The sequence below is a fragment of the Tenrec ecaudatus genome, chromosome 2, assembly GCF_050624435.1.
Source record: "Tenrec ecaudatus isolate mTenEca1 chromosome 2, mTenEca1.hap1, whole genome shotgun sequence".
Classification (NCBI taxonomy): Eukaryota; Metazoa; Chordata; class Mammalia; order Afrosoricida; family Tenrecidae; genus Tenrec; species Tenrec ecaudatus.
Window position 1 is genome coordinate 145,042,007 of NC_134531.1, and position 18,201 is coordinate 145,060,207.

The following is an 18,201-nucleotide window of genomic DNA, read 5'->3' on the forward strand; positions in this document are numbered from 1 at the left end:
GAGAAAGAAAGACTGACCTCCAGAGAAGCAAGGGAGGTCATCAGGCTGCAACCCATTCGACAGGCTACACTACACCCATACCTTATTACAGGTGCCATGTTGCTACAAAAAAACCTATCTCAGTAGCCTTGTGATACTGAGAATAATGACTTAATTGAGCCAGCTAATGGAATGAAAACTCTCAAGAACCTTTTTCTCCTTGCCGCGAATTGGAAAACTGGTGAATAAGCAAGGTTAAGCATCTGAGACTCTGGAAAAGCTGGTGTGCTTCAACCAGTGGGTGCGGTCAGTGGCAGTGTGTTGCCTACCTCCTGTGGGAGGGGAGCCGTGTCTGTTGGGGCAGCCTGGCTTCCTATTCTAAGCAGTGAGAGATGTTTCAGTGGAAGATGTCTCTGCTTTCTCAAGTAGAGCATGCCCATGGGAACATATCGTGTAAAGTGGAGAGAAGAAAGGGCCTTCCAGAATGAAATGTTTATTACCCTTCTCTGCCACCACCTAAATTTAACTGATGTAGGAACACATGACCTATGGGCTTGCATGCGCTAGTGTGTTCCTATAACTTAGAAGAAGAGTGTTTTGGAAATGATAGATTAATTCCGATATGTGTTTAAATCGATCAACATATCGGTGGATTTCTGGTATCTGAGGACTTACTTGACCGCTCTCTCTGTGTCCTGTTGCTATGTTATGTCTGCAACCAACTTTAAAACGCACTGTGGCTGTTACGTTGCAGATCAGTAATCTCCTAACACTCTAGGAGTACAGCTTGTTTGGGTGCTATTAATCAGAAAACCATGATAACCATTGCAGAGGTTAGTTAGGGCATTTATTCTAATCTCCAACTGCATGGATTAGTTTGCTAGCCAGAGTTGCTTTGTTTTCACTCTCAGTGTGCTGAGATAGTTGTGAATCCAGGTCGTCATCTCCAAGACCTTTTCCAAGCTTCAACCCAGTTACCACAACTGCCCATAATTGGCATTGGTACAGATAATAAGCCAATGGGTTGACTCACCTCTCCCGGAAAGCCATGGGGTGTCCAAGTTGTATGGCATAAATGTAGAGTTGGTTTCTGAAGCTGTGCTCGCCTCTCGCAAGTTTGCCATTTTACCCAATCAGCACTTTATTTTTAATGTCTTTGGGTCTGCATTTGGTTCTGAAATGCTTGAAAAGCTACAATGCTTTCACATATCAGCTCAAACAGATGGTAACATACGCTGATCACACCTACCAAGAGTATTTATATAAATGATCTTAACGTCAGGAAAGAAAATCACATGCAGTGTCTCATAGCTCCTAATGAAATGTGTGTGCATCAGTCACATGCTTCTGGGCCATGCTGCACAGGTTCCAGGTTGCTGTCAGCTGCATTTCTCTCATGATTTTTTCCAGTTTCATTTCTGCTGCTAGACAGACCTCAGGGGAGTGGGCTGAAACGGGTTTCGAGCCACACTTGCTACTAGGGCTCTGGCCTGGATAAAAAGAAGTTTCCTCGGAGTGGCAGTTCTGCATGTCCCTAGGCGCTTTCCCACTCTTCCTCACACTCTTTTGCCCCCCTGGGGCTAGGCAGGTTGGGGTATGGCAATCAAGTCTTAATCTTAGATGCTTGGTAACTACTTCAGATTTCTTTGGGATCTGGATCTAGTCTGCCCTTTCTTAGAGTCTGTCTCCTTGGAAGTAGCCAGTGGCTGTCCCTCTGAGAGAGGTGGATTTGATTTTGTTATAGATCTCTCTCCCCACTCTCAAGCTCATTGTGAGCAGTGGTCAGAGGCACCAGGGTCCTTGACCTGGGCATTTCCCTTCCAGAGGCTCCGGCTGGCGGGACAAACAGATTCTAGACAACAAAAGATAACTCAGCTACTTACTTAGTTTCCCAGGCATTTAAGAGGTGCTATATGCTGCATCATGTAGACCAGTATTTACTTATTTATTTTTTATATATATTGAAAAGGTTTATATAGACCAATATTTATTACAGGTAGTCCTCAACTTAGTGTGTGTATATGTTACAATGAGTTACGCTTTGGACTTAAATAAAAATGTTTTTTTGGTTGGGAGTACATTTTGGCAGTAATCTGTACTACATACAATGTTAAAATACAACTGTAAGTTTATATGAAATATTTTTAACCCCCAAAGACAAACTGACACATTGGATGGACCCAGTTGGCTGGGTAGAAACAACAAGATCATGACTGTAAGGAGGGCGCAGGGCCTGGCAGTGTTTGATCTGTTGTGCATAGGGTTGTTATGGGTTGGAACCTACTTGAGGACACTTAATAGCAGCAGCACCAGCAAAGACAAATAAGAATAGGATTTATCATGATAAACTGATAACAAAATGAAACAGCAAAGGCTTTACAGTGGAGCTATTGGCACCAAACCCCTTTGTAAGTTGGGAATGCTGCATGTTAAAATGTGTTTAAGGTGATTGTTGACATTTGCCCAAAGTCAGAGGTCCATGTTCACCAGGGTGTTTCTCGAGCCTCACGGCCCAGGGTGCTATGTGTCCGTCCCTGCCCTGTGGCCTGCCCTTGCCCTTCTGTGGGCTTTTTTGGGAGCCTCTTTTCGTGGTCCCTGTCCACAGTTGGTGGGGAGAAGTGATAGGTGGGATTTCTATCCCCATTTTTCATTTTGACCCATGCCAAATTTACTAAGTTCAGCAGTTAAGCAACAGTAACCCCAAATATGGGAGAAATTAAAGTTGAGAAGAGGACAAAGATCATTTCTTGGCCTTTTGGCTAAGATCAAGTGTGGAAAAGAGGACACAGGAGCTTGAAGCAGTAGAATCTGACCTCCCATTCCTTAGACTCAGCTTTAGCACGCCATCGACAGGTGTCTGTCATTAGAGCCTTCCTGTGGGCTGCTGGGATGCTGAACGGGTTTCATCAGTTACAGACTAAAGCACTAGGAAGAAAGGCCTGGCAATCTGCTTCTGAAAATCAGGCAATGAAAACTCCACCATGGGTCCCCTTTTGGGCACGGGGCTGCCATGAGTTGGAAGCATACTTGAAGGCAGCAAACAGGAGGAGAAAAGGTGGGCGGTTTTGAAAACAGCGTTTGGGGGCTGGGAGACACAGGCACTCACTCACTTTGCGGCTTCACTACCAGCACAATTGGAGAGGAAGTAGGCAACCCTGTGCACAACAGAACAACACGGCCTGCTCTTTACCATCTTCACAAGCGTTATGTTTGTGCCACCTTCTCTCTCCCTGCCTTGTCCCATGCTTTGTGGTCATATTGTCTTTCTGTTCATTAAAAAGGGACTTCCCTCCAACTGAGTTGAGAGCCCCAGTCACACAGGCTTTGGGAGAAGGGCCTGAAATTGCTGCCCCAGATGTCCCAGACGACATCATGCCTTGCTTATGATTGTGTCCAAGTCTATGGCTCTGCTTAAAATACTTGAATTTGAAATCATTCGGTGCTAGCCAGAAACGAAACCACAGAGGCCAGCCTGCCAGTAGGTCTCGGACAGTTACAGCTCTTTAAAATCAGAGAAGGGCCCTCTGGAGATGATGGCATTGAACACTTCATTGTTTCGTGGTTCATTATGGAAGACTGAGTGTTGCACATGTAAGTTAATGCAATGTCAGTGTGTTAATCATCTAGACTGGTTTTAATGCATGGCCTTGCTTGGAAAACTGCACAAGGGGTGGATTAAGTACTTGAAGCCACCGCTTATCGACATTTCATCATTTCATTTTCTCTCTTTGCTTTTTTCCCCTTCTCACTAGCTAAATTGAGAAATAACTTCTGAAATGGTTCATTCTTTCTTCTGCCACCTCACATTTATCTTGTATATTGCTTCTCCTATCATGCTTGTGAGAACTCTGATCATTTTGTGGCTGGCAGACTTGACAAGAATTAGATAAACACCATCCTACCCAGGCCTGGCCTGTAGGTGGCAAGGAAGCATATGGCCCTTAGAGGAGCCACGCCAAGCCCTCTCTCTCATGCACCCAGCATTACAAGATTGAAAGACTCTCTTTTAAAAAAATGTTTCCCCTGAGGGAAGAGCCTTTGACTCTGAGTTTCTGAGCTGTCACTCTGTCCCTGTCTCACCTCAAAAGCCTGGCTGAGGGCGGCCTTTGGCAGGTAAGAGAGCTCAGACAGATCTCTTGCTTGTTGAAACTTTGTCTGTCATAAAAGTTGGGAAATGTTTCTCCCTTCTGTTTTCTGGAAGTCTTTGTATAATTGGTGCTGGTTCTTAACATGTTTGGGGAACTCTACCAGTGAAGCCATCTGAGTCTGGCATTTTCTGTGTGTGAAGGTTTTTAATAATTCCACTCTAAAAAGAGGGACATTTGGCTATTTTTTTTGTTTGTTTTAAACATTTTATTAGGGGCTCATACAACTCTTATCACCATCCATACATATACATACATCAATTGTATAAAGCACATCCATACATTCCCCGCCCCACATTTGTCTATTTTTATCCAGTTTGGTAATTTGTCTTTCTGGAAATTTTTCCATTATCATCTAAAGCACTGAACTTACTGGCATAAATTTCATAATACATCCTTATTTTACACCTCCAGGATCTGTGGTGGTGTCCTTCTGTTGTCTGTGGTATTGTTTTCCCGTTTTTCCCCTTGATCAGTCTGGCTAGTGGAAATCAATTTTATTGATCTTACTGCACAACCAGCATTTCCATTCATTGATTTATTTTCTCCTCTCTTTTTAAAATTTCATTCATTTCCTTTTGAATTTTATTTGCCCTTCCTTTTCTAATCTCTGAAGTTAGAAGCTTATTGGATCATTGGTTTGACACCTTTCTTAGTTAATACAACACTTAATGCTCGAGGTTCCCTCAAAGCCCTACTTCTGCAGCGTCCCTGATAGGCTGTGTTACACAGAATGGTTAGGGGAGGGGCATGCTAGAAGAGCAGCGAGGGCTTGGGCTTTGGGAACGGAAGGCCATGAGGAAGGTTTTGGTTCCTACTCCAGAGGACTTGTGACGCTCCTGGAAGGGGTTGAGTAGAGGAGTGACATGATCTGACTTAGGTTTTAACAAGCTCTCTTTCATTTCTGTGAGGTAGGGCCAGAACAGAGACCCTTCCACACCAAACTCACGCCATCGAGTCCTTTCCAACTCCCAGCGACTCTTTATGAGGTAGATTAATGCCCCCCCCCACCCCAAGGTGTCTCCATTAGAATTCCTGGAACCTATGAGTATGCTACCTCCTCTTATAGGAGGGGTTTCAAGTTACGAAACTTGAGATGAGAAACTGATGGGTTAAATGGAATCACAAAGTTTTGATAAGATAGTGGCAGGAGTCTATCAAACAGTGATGTTGCCAGGAGGTCAGGAATGCAGGCAATCTCTAGGAGCTGGAGAAGGCAAAGAAACAGTGCTCCCAGAAGGAAAGTGGCCTGCTTCCCTCTGGAGTTTGAGGGATTTGAGCTTAAGCTACTTAGAGGGATGGCATTGCCATTTGTGCCCTTGATGCTGATGAGTTAGACTGGCTTATTTAGTTATTGGCATGTGCATTTCCAGATGCCTCTTAGACATCCAGACAAGCCCTGGTGGTGCAATGGTTGCAAAAGGTGGTGTCTGAACCCCCCAGCAGCTCTGAAGGAGAAAGGGCCTGACTGTCTGCTCCCCTAAAGAGTACCACTTAGCAGACCAAATGGGGCAGTTTGGCTCTGCCCGCTGGGCAGCTGTGAGTCAGAATCAACTCTGCTCTACAGCATTAGACATCAGGGAGGTGGTGTTAAGTAGGGAGATAGACAGGAGACTAGAATTCAGGGACTGAACCTGAACAAGATACCTAAGTATAAAATTCATTAGCACATAAATGGTGGGTGCTTAAGGCCTAAATGAGCTCACCAAGAGAGTAAATATAGGGAAAGATCCGGAAACTAAGCATGTAGGGGTTGGAGAGATAAAAACAGGGTCCAACAAAGGAAACTGAGCAATGTTTATTAAGACCTGTAGATGGTTACATCTAAGAAGTCAAGTGGAGGGGGAAAAAGTTTCCAGAAAGGGTTTATTCTTATCAAATGGATGAAGAACATGAACTGAGAACTAATTATTGTACTTGGCAGCCCACAGGTTATAGTTGACCTTGGACCAGAGGTGGTTAGGTAGAGTTTGGGGGGTGTAGGTGGGGAGCAGGCCTGATTGGAATCATTTCAGCCGAGGAGAGCTGAATATAGTAAGCTGATGACTTCAGGCTGTGGTAAGGATTGTGGAGATATGGGGTATGGCTGTGAAACAGATGAGGTTGAGAGTGCTTTTCTTTCTTCGAATGGAAGCTATTAGTAGTGTGTTTTAATGCTGATGAAAACAATCCAGTAGAGGTAAATTTTTATATGAGCAAGAAGAGACTTGGTAGATGAGAAATACAGTTCAGTGGACAAGTGGAGGGGCCGGGCTGGGGTGGGAGCATCAGTAGGAGCTGCTGAAGTTCACAGGAAGGAAGATGGTGCGTGGCAGTGCTGCAGTCGATGGGCAGATGTGGAGATTGGTATCTGTGGAAGGACCCTTTGATTGCATTCCTCTTTACATTAAAACAGTTACAAGTACAAAGAGAAGGTGCTGGTGGAGGTTTCCAGGTTTGCGGAGAGCAGAATGGCTCCACGTGAAGCAGAGGGAGCAGAAATTTTAATGTGAGGCCCAGTCATCATGATTATGTGTCTTTGTTTATTTTGAGCCAGGTTTTGCAGCACCATTGTGAGTTGAAAGTTAGATTTAGCAACAACTAAGGTTTTCCCAAGCAAGTACAACAAAGGAGGAGGTAAAATAACTGAGCAGGTGTGCAAGTGAGGAACCATGGACTCTAAGCTAGTCTAAGAAAAACAAGGGGGTACAGTGGGAAATACAGCAGACTTCAGCAGTAAACAACATTTTTTGGTTTCAGATACTGTTCACTGATTATACTATAAAAATTCATAGTCACAGCAGAGTAATATGGCACGATTAAATTGTTTTCTTAGCACTCTCTCCCAATGGAGTTAATAAATTTTCACTTGCTATTAGTATCTCTTCCCAATATTATCCTTGAATTATAGTGTCCATACTGTCAAACAGTGCCCCTCTGAAAAAAAGGGGAAAAAAATCCCATGAAGTCTGCTTCCATTGGGATAAGCGGTTTTCCAGACTTGCTGTATACTTGCTGAACCTTAAGGCTTCACTACTATACTGAGAATTTCCCTGGTCTTTCTCATAGTCCATCTCTTATTTCCCTTCTTCCTCATTTTATTCCCAGTTCTAATAGAGCATGTCCTCTGGTAATTTTCTATGAAAGGTACTTAGAAAGTAAATAATACTGATTTCTTGCATACGGTATTCAGTTTCAAAGTAATTCATGCTGATGTTCCTTTCTGTGAATCTGTTTGATCCATTTTACCATGTAGCTGGAAGTCAGACGGTCTGCGTTGTGGAGCGTGAGTAGAAGCCGTTAGGAAGCTGCTGTAGGAGCTCTTGTAGCAGCTCGCAGGAAAGATGCCAGTGGGACAGAAGAGACGTGGAAAGGGAGACGGGATCGATCGGAGGAGTCAGTGTGACTCCTGAAGAAGATCTCTCTAGATTGCGTTGTTTCTGCCAAAAGCAACTGGATTTCTGTGAACATGCCATTCACAAATGTCCAGCACTGGTCAGGGAACATGTGAGGGTAGGAAATCATGAGTTTTATTTCGGACATGTGAAATTACAATATCTGAGACTTCCAAGGAGGGCTATTGAATGTGTAGCTGTGATGTGATTTGGACGTCAGAATGAGTGGTTTCTGGAGAGGTATGGGAGTGTGTCACACATGGTTAGTAATAAACTCTAAGACTTGATGACACTGCCTGTGGACAGTGGGTGTGGAGGGTAGAGAAAGAGGAGAGAAAGCAGTGTCTGTAGTACGGAGCCTGGAACTCAGCACTGATGGAAGAAGACAGGACAAGCAAGGAGCAGAGAGGGAATAGCCAGACTGATGGGAACGAAACCGGAAACCGTGCTTGTTAAAGCCAACATTCAGTAGTGATAAAACATGGCGGTCGCTGCATAAACGAGAACTTCTTGAACCTGATAGGAATACGTACAAAAACACCCCAAAGCTCACATCTCGCTTAATGGCAAAAAGCAAGATAAGATGCCCTTTTCACCACTTTATATACTCAACGCAACTGAGTTTCTAACCAACAACAGCATTTAAAAGTTGCCATTCCATAGAGTAGTGCGTAATTTTTGTTTCTTTGCTTTTTGCAAATTTTGTGAGTAAAAAGTTACTAGTTAATTTGCATCTCCTTGATTACAAATGAATAAACTCTTCCCTTTTTGCCTCCTCGTAATTTGTACTTCACCTTCAGGCAAACTGTTCTTGTTTTTTCTCTCTCACTTTTCTATTGGTATTTTGTTGGTGTTTTTAACCGATTTACTTTACATTTTTTATTTCATTTCTTCGACACATGCATGAATACAAAAGTAGAATCAATCTGTAAACTGATTTCTTTCATTATTACTTGGAAATGGAATTTTTTCTAGACCGAAAATTTTTTATTTCTAAAAAGTTTGCTAAATAACTGCATACTTCTAACTTTGTTATTTCTAATTTGTTTTGTATCTTTGTGCATGTAATTATGGATTGAAGCTATAACTTTATTATTCTCCCTTAAATATCTCATGTAAAAAAATGTACCGGGAGAGGGGGGGAAGCGATAGTGAGTAGAAGAAAGAAGTAAATGTTCTAAATTGATTTTGGGAAGAAAACAAAGGTACCAACATACACCAAATAGTCCATTTCTTACTGGTTTGTGATGCCATATTGATCATACAATAAGTTATTTTCCCTCTCAAAATGAGAGGAAATGGCTGCAGACATCATTGGAATGTGGAATGTATGAATCTAGGAATGTTGTAAATCAACAAACTAAAAATAGAATGCATAAAGATCAATATCCTAGGCATTAGTAAGCTACCATGAGCTGAGATTGCCATTTTTAATCAAACAACCACATGGTTTCCTCATATGGTTGTCTGTCCCCGAAATGGCCAATCGAAGAGGAGCAGTGTGACATCCATTAGCAAAAAGAACATTCCAGATCTATCAGAAGTACAGCACCCTGGTGAGAAGGCAGTATCCATGCACCTATAAGGCAGACTAGTTAATTTGACTGTTATTTAAGTTAGCATGCCAACCACAAAGACAAAAAAATGAAGGAATTAAATACATTAATTGGTGATTGGAATGTGAAAGCTGGAGGCAAAGATCCGAAGTTGAAACATGCAGTGATAGAAACAAAGCTGAAGACTGCGTGGTAGACTTTTGCAAGACCAACAAGGTCTTCATTGCAAACAGCTTTTTTTAATTCTTTTACTCCAACTGCATAATGGCAACTGTACACATGGACTTCATCAGGTGGAACACATGAATCAAATTGACTACATTTGTGGAAAGCGACACTGGAGAAGCTCAAATATCACTTAAAATACGACCAGGCACCATCAGTGGAACAACCTGAGCTTGCTTGTGTGCAAGTTTAGGTTGAAGCAGAATAACAGCCCAACAGAGTCAAAAATACCACCCGGTGATGTCTTACTTGAATTTAGAGATCATCTCAGCAATGGATATGGTGCTTTGAGAACTAATGACCGAAGACCAGAAGTGGTGAAGTGACATAATGTGAAAAAGCAAAAATCATTAAAAATACAGGAAATAAAAGCCCAAAGTGGCTATCAGAAGAGAAAGGGTGAAATGAAGGAAAAGCGTTTAAGGGAAGACTTCAACGAGCGGTTTGAGGAGATGAAACGACGTCCTGTAAGAATAAGCTTGGCTCCTTTTCAAGCCGTGAAAGGAAGAACTGATGAAGGAAAAAAGTTGCAATATTGAAGGATTTTAGAGGCAAACCAATGGCAGGAAGCATCAAAAGTTAAAAAAGGAATATGCAGTTACCGGGTCAGCTGATTGTAAGAGATCTACCGCACATACTCGAGTATAAGCCGACCTGAATATCAGCCAAGGTACCTAATTTTACCACAAAAACACTTGAAAAGTGTGCTGGAAAACTCGGGTTATACTCGAGTATATATGGTAAATTTGTGCCCAGTCCAATGAGAGACGATCCAACAGAATGCAAAGATAATCCCAAAGTATCATTAATATCAAATGCAAGTAAAATTTTGCTGAGGAGAGTTAATATAGTTGCAGTTATACCTCACTAGGGAGCTGCTAGAGAGTCAGTCTGGATTCAGAAGAGGACAGGGAACCAGGCTGTCATTGCTGACATCAGATGGGTCTTGGCTGAACACAGAGAATACCAGAAAAAAGGGCTTACTTGTATTTTATTGACTGCACAAGGGCTTTCAACTGCGTGGGTCAAAATAAAGTACAGATAAACTAGCAAAGAGTGGAATTTCAGAGCACTTACTTGTACTCATATGAAACCTTTCCATAGACTCAGGGGCTGACGTTCTAGCAGAACCAGAGGACTCTGGTTCAGAATCATGAACGGCACACTTCCAATAAATGAGTGAATGTTATGTGTCGGGGTTTGTACTTAGTCCATCTGTATGCTGACAGTAAGATGAGGAGTGACCTTTATGAAGGAAAACGAGGCGTCAGAAGTGGAGGGAGACGTAGTAACCTCCTACAGTGTGCAGGTGACACAACCTTGCTTGCTGAACCTCTAGGATACGTGACACCTCTTTTGTTACAAAGGGGGGAAAAAGCCCTCACAAGTGGACCAACAAGCAACATCATAAATGGAAATAAGATGGAAAGTGTCAACTATTTCATTTTACTTGTACCTGCAATCAGCACCCATGGACCATTCCTCAAAAGACATACTATACTGAGCAAATTTTCTCCAGAAGACTTCTCGAAAGTGTTGGAGAATGACGTTGTCATTTTGAGGACTAAAATGCACCTGGCGCCACCTCTCGTGCTCTCAGTCACCCCCTACGCACATGAACTAGACAGCGAATAAGGCAAACTGGAGAACAGCTGCCGCCAGAGCTTCTCTCGGAGGGAGGACAGCGAGGATGCTCTTCAGAAGGGAGGGTGGAGAGCCTGAGAGTGCTGTCAGGAGAACTGTCCCCTGGAGAAGGATGTCGTGCTTGGCAAAGATTCATCAAACAAAGAAGGTTTCAATGTGTTGGATGGACACAGTGGCTCAAACATAACACCTGGACGTGGAGGATGGTGCCAGCCCAGGCAGTTGTTCGTAGAGTGTCTTGAAACTGACTTCCCAGCATATAGCAGCAAAATTTGTTTCTGTTTTAGTCACTATATTTTTATATTGCATCTTATCCATCTTCCTTCATTAGGCTTTCTCTTTGAAAGATCCCAATAATTTTTTTTTGACTGCCCGGCATCATTCATTGTTCTGGAATAATTTGTGAATAAATGCGTCAGTGTTTTCCCACACCTGCCAAAGATGTATTTCTCAGGATTTGAGAAGAAATGCAATATGCTTAAAAATGAACTTGTTGAAAATATAACATTTAAAAAATATTCATTCTTTCTATCCCTAAACATGCAGGGTGTTTCCACTTATTGGGTTTTCTTCTTTTTTTCTTTGTTCTTGTTTTGGGCTTTCTTCTTTTTTTCTTAATGATCTCAGAAAGCTCCTTTAAACATTTCAAGCCTGTGCCTTTCAAATGTACAAATGTAATCCTTTGTGTGTGTGCCAGATTAATTGCTTTTGTGAAGCACAAACACCTTTCCCCATTTTATAGTCGGTTTGGGGTATTTTTCCCCCTTCCTGGTCTAAAGAAAGTTATTGTTTTAAAAAATACATAGTTCTATGGACTCTAGCTAACTCAATGAACTCTTAATAATCCTGAATACATTCAATTGATTTACATTCAGTTGATCAGCTTCCTAGGTAAAGATTATCTGCATTCAAAAATAATTTTGTTGTATCCTTTCCATTAGCTTTTCTTGAGATATCCCTTCAACATAGTATTTCATTGGTTAAAAAATTACAATATTGTATAGATAATTGCTAAAGGAAATACTTTAATAAAAATGTAAGGGAAATAATTCTAGTGGTTCACCAGTATCATAGGATGATTGTTTTCGATACTATGTTAAGGAAATGTATTTCAAAAAATTTACTAAGAGTCATCAGGAAGGACTATTCAAATTTTGTCAATTGCACAGCTCTTAAAAAGCCATTTATTACAAATCTGGCTAGACCAGAGGATGTATATTGGTACAGATAGGAACTGGAAACACAGGGAATCCAGGACAGATGATCCCTTCAGGACCGGACCAATGGTGAGAGTGGTGAGACCGGGAGGGTGGAGGGAAGGTGGGGTAGAAAGGGGAAACCGATTACAAGGATCTACATATAACCTCTCCTCTCTGGGGGACGGACAACAGAAAAGTGGGTGAAGGGAGATGTCGGACAGTGTAAGATATGACAAAATAATAATAATGTATAATTTATCAAGGGTTCATGAGGGAGAGAGAAAAATGAACTGATACCGAAGGCTCGGGTGTTTTGAGAATGATGGGGCCAGCAAATGTACAAATGTGCTTGACACAATGGATATATGTATGGATTGTGATAAGAATTGTATAAGCCCCCAATAAAATGATTTTTAAAAAGCCATTTAAACAATATTTAAATCATTGAGTTGCATGGTACGTTAATTCGATGTCAATCAAGTGTAAAATATATGTTAATATATATGTCAAACTTAATTTTAAAATGAATGTCAAAAAACCCTGCCTTGAACGATTTAAACCCTGTCACTTGGTCCCTTCTCTGACATTCAACATTTTCTGTGTGTTTTTCCCTCTACCCTTCTCCCCTTTCCCCCTTCACATTGGGGTTTATCTCTGATGCATTTTGTCATTGTGGGTAAGCCTTTTGAGTTTTTCTTCTCTGTTTTCCAGTATATAAAACCCAGGATTGATGAACCTATAGAGCAGGGGTCCTCAAACTTTTTAAACAGGGGGCCAGTTCATTGTCCCTCAGACCGTTGGAGGGACGGACTATAGTTTAAAAAACACTATGAACATATTCCTACGCGCACTGCGCAGATCTTCCTTTGAAGTAAAAAACAAACAGGACAAAAACACCCAGTGGGCCGGATAAATGTCCTCGGCGGGCCGCAGTTTGAGGACCCCTGCTCTAGAGAGAAGTGGAATTAAAGGTTCCTGAGGGTTCCAGTGGAGAAGGGGAGGTTAGGGGAGCTGACATCAAGGTGCTCACTAAAGAAGAGAATATTTTTACACTGATTGTGGCAGCAAGTGTGCACTACTGCTTGATGTGATTGAATGATATAATGATGTGATATCTGTGAGAGCTCCTAATAAAATAGTCATGGGGGAAGAAAAATTGTTTTTTGACATTCGTTAAGATGGTCTTGTATCTGAATAGTTTTATAATCAAAATGAGAAACTTTATGGAGCTTTCCCCCTCATTATATTTTATGAAATAAGGTATAGAACAATGAACACAATTTTCTCTTTATGGTGGAAAATTATCTTAGAATTTTAAACAAAATTAATCCGCTGCCCGTGTTTACTTGGGCTCTCTTAGGACACACATTTCCAGCCAGATATTTTTACAAAGCCTAGTTTTACTCTAATGTATTAATACATAAGTGAGTTAATGAATGAAGAGAATAGTTCATAATGGTGAAGAATCCCAGTGAGAAATAACTGCCAAGAAGAAATGGATGCCATCGAATGAGCCTTCAGCTCATTCAGAACAGGAAACACAGTAAAACATTTGAAAAAGAGAGATCTCCTTATAGTGTATTGTCCGTGGCCCTACTCAACAGTGCCCTCAAGAACGATCACTGGGTGCTGTAGCAAAGTGGGGCAAGAAAGTCCAGTGGTGCCCAGCTATCAAAGAGTAGCCTCTGGGGTCTTATAGGCTTGTCTTAAAACAAGCAGCCATCCAAGTCCACACAGAAGAAGCACACCGCCCTGTGTGAATAATAAAGCCCAAGGCTGGAGGAGGGGACTGGAATGCCCTTGAGAGTGATAGGCTATTAAAAATTAAGACAAGAAAGGCCCGGTGCCTCCTTCTGTAAATTACTAACTATGTAGACTACCAGTGTTCGTGTCTGCAGGTTAGAGGAGGAGCAGGGACACTAGTCCAGTGGGTTTGAGCCTTCCTTAGTCTGGTGATAAACTTGAGTCTTTGGAACCAAGTTGTTCACACCATTCTCTGTACATGTCCAAGATTTTGTGAATTGGATGCCCGAACTGCTGGCTTGTATAAAATCTGTAACACCTCAAATGTCATTGCGACTCCTAGCTCAGGTTTGCATGCTCTAATCGCAGCTGTGCTGTCAGGCTCTGCGGCGCCATGGCGATAGCGCATTGGACGTCTAGATAGCAGCTCTCCACCACACCAGCTTCTTCTGGTCCTTATTTTGTTTCCAAGTTCCACCATAGACACATTTTCCTCAATAACTCATAAACACTTGCTTATCTAGATTGCGGATTAATGACTCCTTCATTTTTCTACTCTGATTATTCACTCATCCACCAGCTATTTTAAAGGATCTTCAAAGAAGATGGCCAGTAAGCACGTTTGAAAGATGGTTAACATCAGAAGCATTGGAAATCAAAATCACAGTGATACACAACTCTATACCCCCTAGGATGGGTATAATGAAACAAAACAAAAAGAGTAGCTGGGGGGGGGGGGGAGCAGGTTGCAGCGGACATGGGGAGGTTGGAACCACCATGCTTGCTGTGGAAGTGTAGAATGGTTTAGCCAGCCAGGCAAAGATAGTCACCAGGTGACCCAGCAATTCCAGTGCTAGGTGTCGACCCAAGAGCAATGAAAACACAAAATTGTGCACAGAATGTTCATAACAGTACATTCATCATAGCCAACAATTAGAAACTATTAAAATGTTCATCAACTGATAAGTATCAAACCATGCTTAACAGTGTGGGTGAACTTTGCCTCAAATTTTGTTACATGAAAGACGCTAGCTACGACACACCATTATAAAATTCCATTTGTATGAAATTTTCAGAATAGGCAAATCCAGAGGAAAAAACAGCTGGAGTATAAAGCAGTTGAGGAAAGAAATGGAGAATGTGTGTAAGGCTTTTTTGGGGGGCGGGGGGTGTGGAGAGAGAATGAATTCCTAAATTGATCATTGTGAGAATTGCACAACTCTGATTTTGCCCAACACAAAATATACTGGAATTGCACACTTTTAAATGGGTGAGTTGTATAGGATGTGGATTACATGTCTATAGAACTTACCTTGTTATTTAAAAATTATACACTACGTTCAATTTATTAGGACAGTTGAGCCTTAATTTTTGTTTAAAGGTAAAAATGGCTGCCTTTGGAATTGGAATATTTGAATCTGGAATAATGTTTTCTACATATGTTTAATTACATGGGTAGTTTAAAGGAAAGAACAGGTTAGTCAGTTTGATGTCATTGATAATTGTAATTGCATATAAGTACATATATTTGAGGATATTTGTGAAGAGTTACTATCTCAGGTGTTTTGACGGTCTCAGAAGTAAAACATGATGAACTGAGTGGGCTTGCGGTAGAGTGGGCCATGTCCTCATGCAACGCAGGTGAGGCAACGCAGTGGCCACTCCTGACTGCATTGTCCCATCTTGCTGACTGAAACTCACTCTCTCCACCTTTGTGTGATTCTGAAGAGGTGAACAATGGATGGCAATCTCTTTTGCAGGTCATCAATGCTGCACTGGCGTTAGCTGCAAAGCCACAGAGTAAACTGGCCCAGGAGAACATGGACCTTTTCAAAGAACAGTGGGAAAAACAAGTCCGCGTCCTCACTGATGCTGTGGATGACATCACCTCCATTGACGACTTCTTGGCTGTCTCAGGTAAGGAGGAGGTTCCCGAGAAGCCTCTGAGGAGGTACATACTTGCTTTCTGCTGAGTTACACTAAAGGGACAATAAAAATGTCCTCAAGTCTGGGCAGGTAAAGTATTCTAGCAGTAGTATAACATGTGAGTTTTCATTTTAACTAAAACACGAACAAAAATCGGTGTTAGCACTGAGGTAGAATAGCAGTGGTTTCTGCTTTCCTGTCAGCAGTGTGTGGTTTGAATGAGCTGAGCCGTTTCTTCCCTTTCTGCCCAGGGGGGTAGTTCTTGTGCCCCAGTGGTCAAGCACTGGACCAGGAACTGCCAGTACCTGCTTCTCTGTGGAAGGCAGATCGGGGCAGTTTGGCCCTGCCCTGCCCTATAGGGCTGTTCTGGGCGGAATCAACTTGCGGGCAGTGAGTTTGGGTTTGCTTTGGGTGGGGTTAGAGCCAGTATCTGTGGCCTGTGGAGTACTGAGGTGCCACCTCTTTGATCCCCACTGTTTGTAAAATCAAACGAGCTGCTGTGTCCTCGTGGAGGCTAGGACTGTTGACGGGGAGACAGCATTCCTTCTAGCTTCCCTTTAAAAATAAGGTTTCCCTTCTTAGAGAGCCTGGCCTTCTCTCTCCTCAGAAATGATCAGAGTTTAGCTGCCTACTTTCCCAGACTCTTCTGTCTGCATGATACGCAGATAGGAAACAGGGAGGAAATATTTAAGTGCCATTTAATTAGGAACTTGGGAAAAAAATAAATCTGGGTAATTCACCTCACAAAAACAGTTGATTTCATTATATAAACATAAACTTGTAATAACGTAGTAAATTGCATTCGTATAGAAAATGCCTGTCAAGTATAATTCATAGTGTTTGTCACACAGAGGTAAATCTCCATCCCATCTCCTTTGAGCTGAGTACATGTAAATGCATTCTCCATTCAATGGGCCACTGCTGCCCTTTGGCCACACTGCTTGCTCTCAGGAAGTGCCAGGCTTTCTGAGGCTGGTGGCTACGGACAGAGTCAGCGGCTGGGTACTTGCAGGGTTGTAAGTACTGTCACCTCAGGGGACCACAAGCTGGAAGGGAGGAGATGTGAGTGGCAGTGGGGCTTGAAACAGAAGCGGGGCTTCAGCACATGGGCGCAGTCCTCCAGCAGTGACCTATATAAGGGTGCCAGTGTGCTCCGCATGTCAGTGCTTTCCCTGTCTGGCCTGCTCACTGTGGGACCAGGTGCTTTGGCTTTGCTAGTGAAAACGGGGACCCCACCGCCCATAAAGTGCACAGAGAAGGGGGTGATCCATGCTGCAGGGCTGCCAAATTGCAGGTAGTGGTGCTTTAAAACAAAAACCCATTTGCAAGCACATCTTTGCAGGTGCCAAAAATGCAGCAATGGCTTTTTTGGGAAATCTTGGCCTTCTGTTGTTTTTCCCAGCGAAGTACTGAATTATTCTCTCTCTCACAGAGGTTTTGAGAGAAACACTCCACCTTCACAGCACACTTTAAGCAAACAACCATTTCTGAAATCTAAATGCAAAGCCCCTCCAGATCAGTGCTATACCCCTAACCTCCTCCTTGTGATTAGCTTGTCTGTCTTGATCTCAAGGGAGTTTGGGGCCTTCTTACAGGAAACTGAATGTAATAGGATCAGTGTCTCTCGTGCTTCCTTCTTCAAATCAGACAAAAGGGCATTGAGTGGGACTCAGCCAGCATCGTTTGGGTGTGTGAGACATAAAATAGAAGAATGGAAGAGAAACCAAATTATTTTTAACATATACATCTTGTCTGGAGAGAGTGTTCCATTTTTATGCAAATTCCAGAGCGTATGAGAGAGGGTTGGCTTGATGGAAAGGAGTTTAGACAGTTTCCATTTAGCAAATAAAAACATGGAACAGTTCTCTCGGGGAGGATGGCGTGTTGTTTCCCGAGCATCTGAATTTCAGAGGTCTACCTGGTGTGTTTCTCTAATGTTCTGTCACAGGCTTGCTTAGAACTGTCAAATAAATAATTAATAGGGCAAGGGCTATTATGCACAATTCCTCTGATTTTTAAAATTTTTTACAGTGTGCGTTCTAAAGAGATGGATGCAGGGAGGAGACAGGCAGCTGCTCACGCAGTTCTGCTGGACCAACTAGTTTGGTGTTTAGTATGCCAGCTTTATACTCTCGCCCGCCCACTGCACCTAGGGCAGTTGCCTAATCTCGCCGGCATGGGAGCCACTGACCCTGGTGGGGAGGGAACCTCTTGTTCCTGATAGGTCAGCCCTTCTCTGCAGCTCCCAGCACCTCTGATGAAAGGGCAGGTGTCATCTGCGACAGGCAGAGTTTAGACAAAATGCAAAATTTGGTAGAGCTCACCCTCATGTACCCTCTGAACTCTGGGGTCCATTTTCCCCATTCCTGAGGCACACATGTGTTCCATGGCTTGGCGTTTGCTTTCTCTG

At 42.6% G+C, this 18,201-nt stretch overlaps 1 protein-coding gene across 2 annotated transcripts in view; it reads left to right on the top strand.

The window, feature by feature from the left end:
- The window catches only part of CTNNA1 (catenin alpha 1), a 214,638-nt gene that overhangs the window by 178,808 nt on the left and 17,629 nt on the right, over nucleotides 1–18,201 (top strand). For both annotated transcript variants that reach the window (XM_075541626.1, XM_075541627.1), the window contains exon 11: nucleotides 15,626–15,782. In XM_075541626.1, coding sequence (XP_075397741.1) covers nucleotides 15,626–15,782 — 157 coding nt within the window. The remainder of the gene's footprint in view (nucleotides 1–15,625; nucleotides 15,783–18,201) is intronic.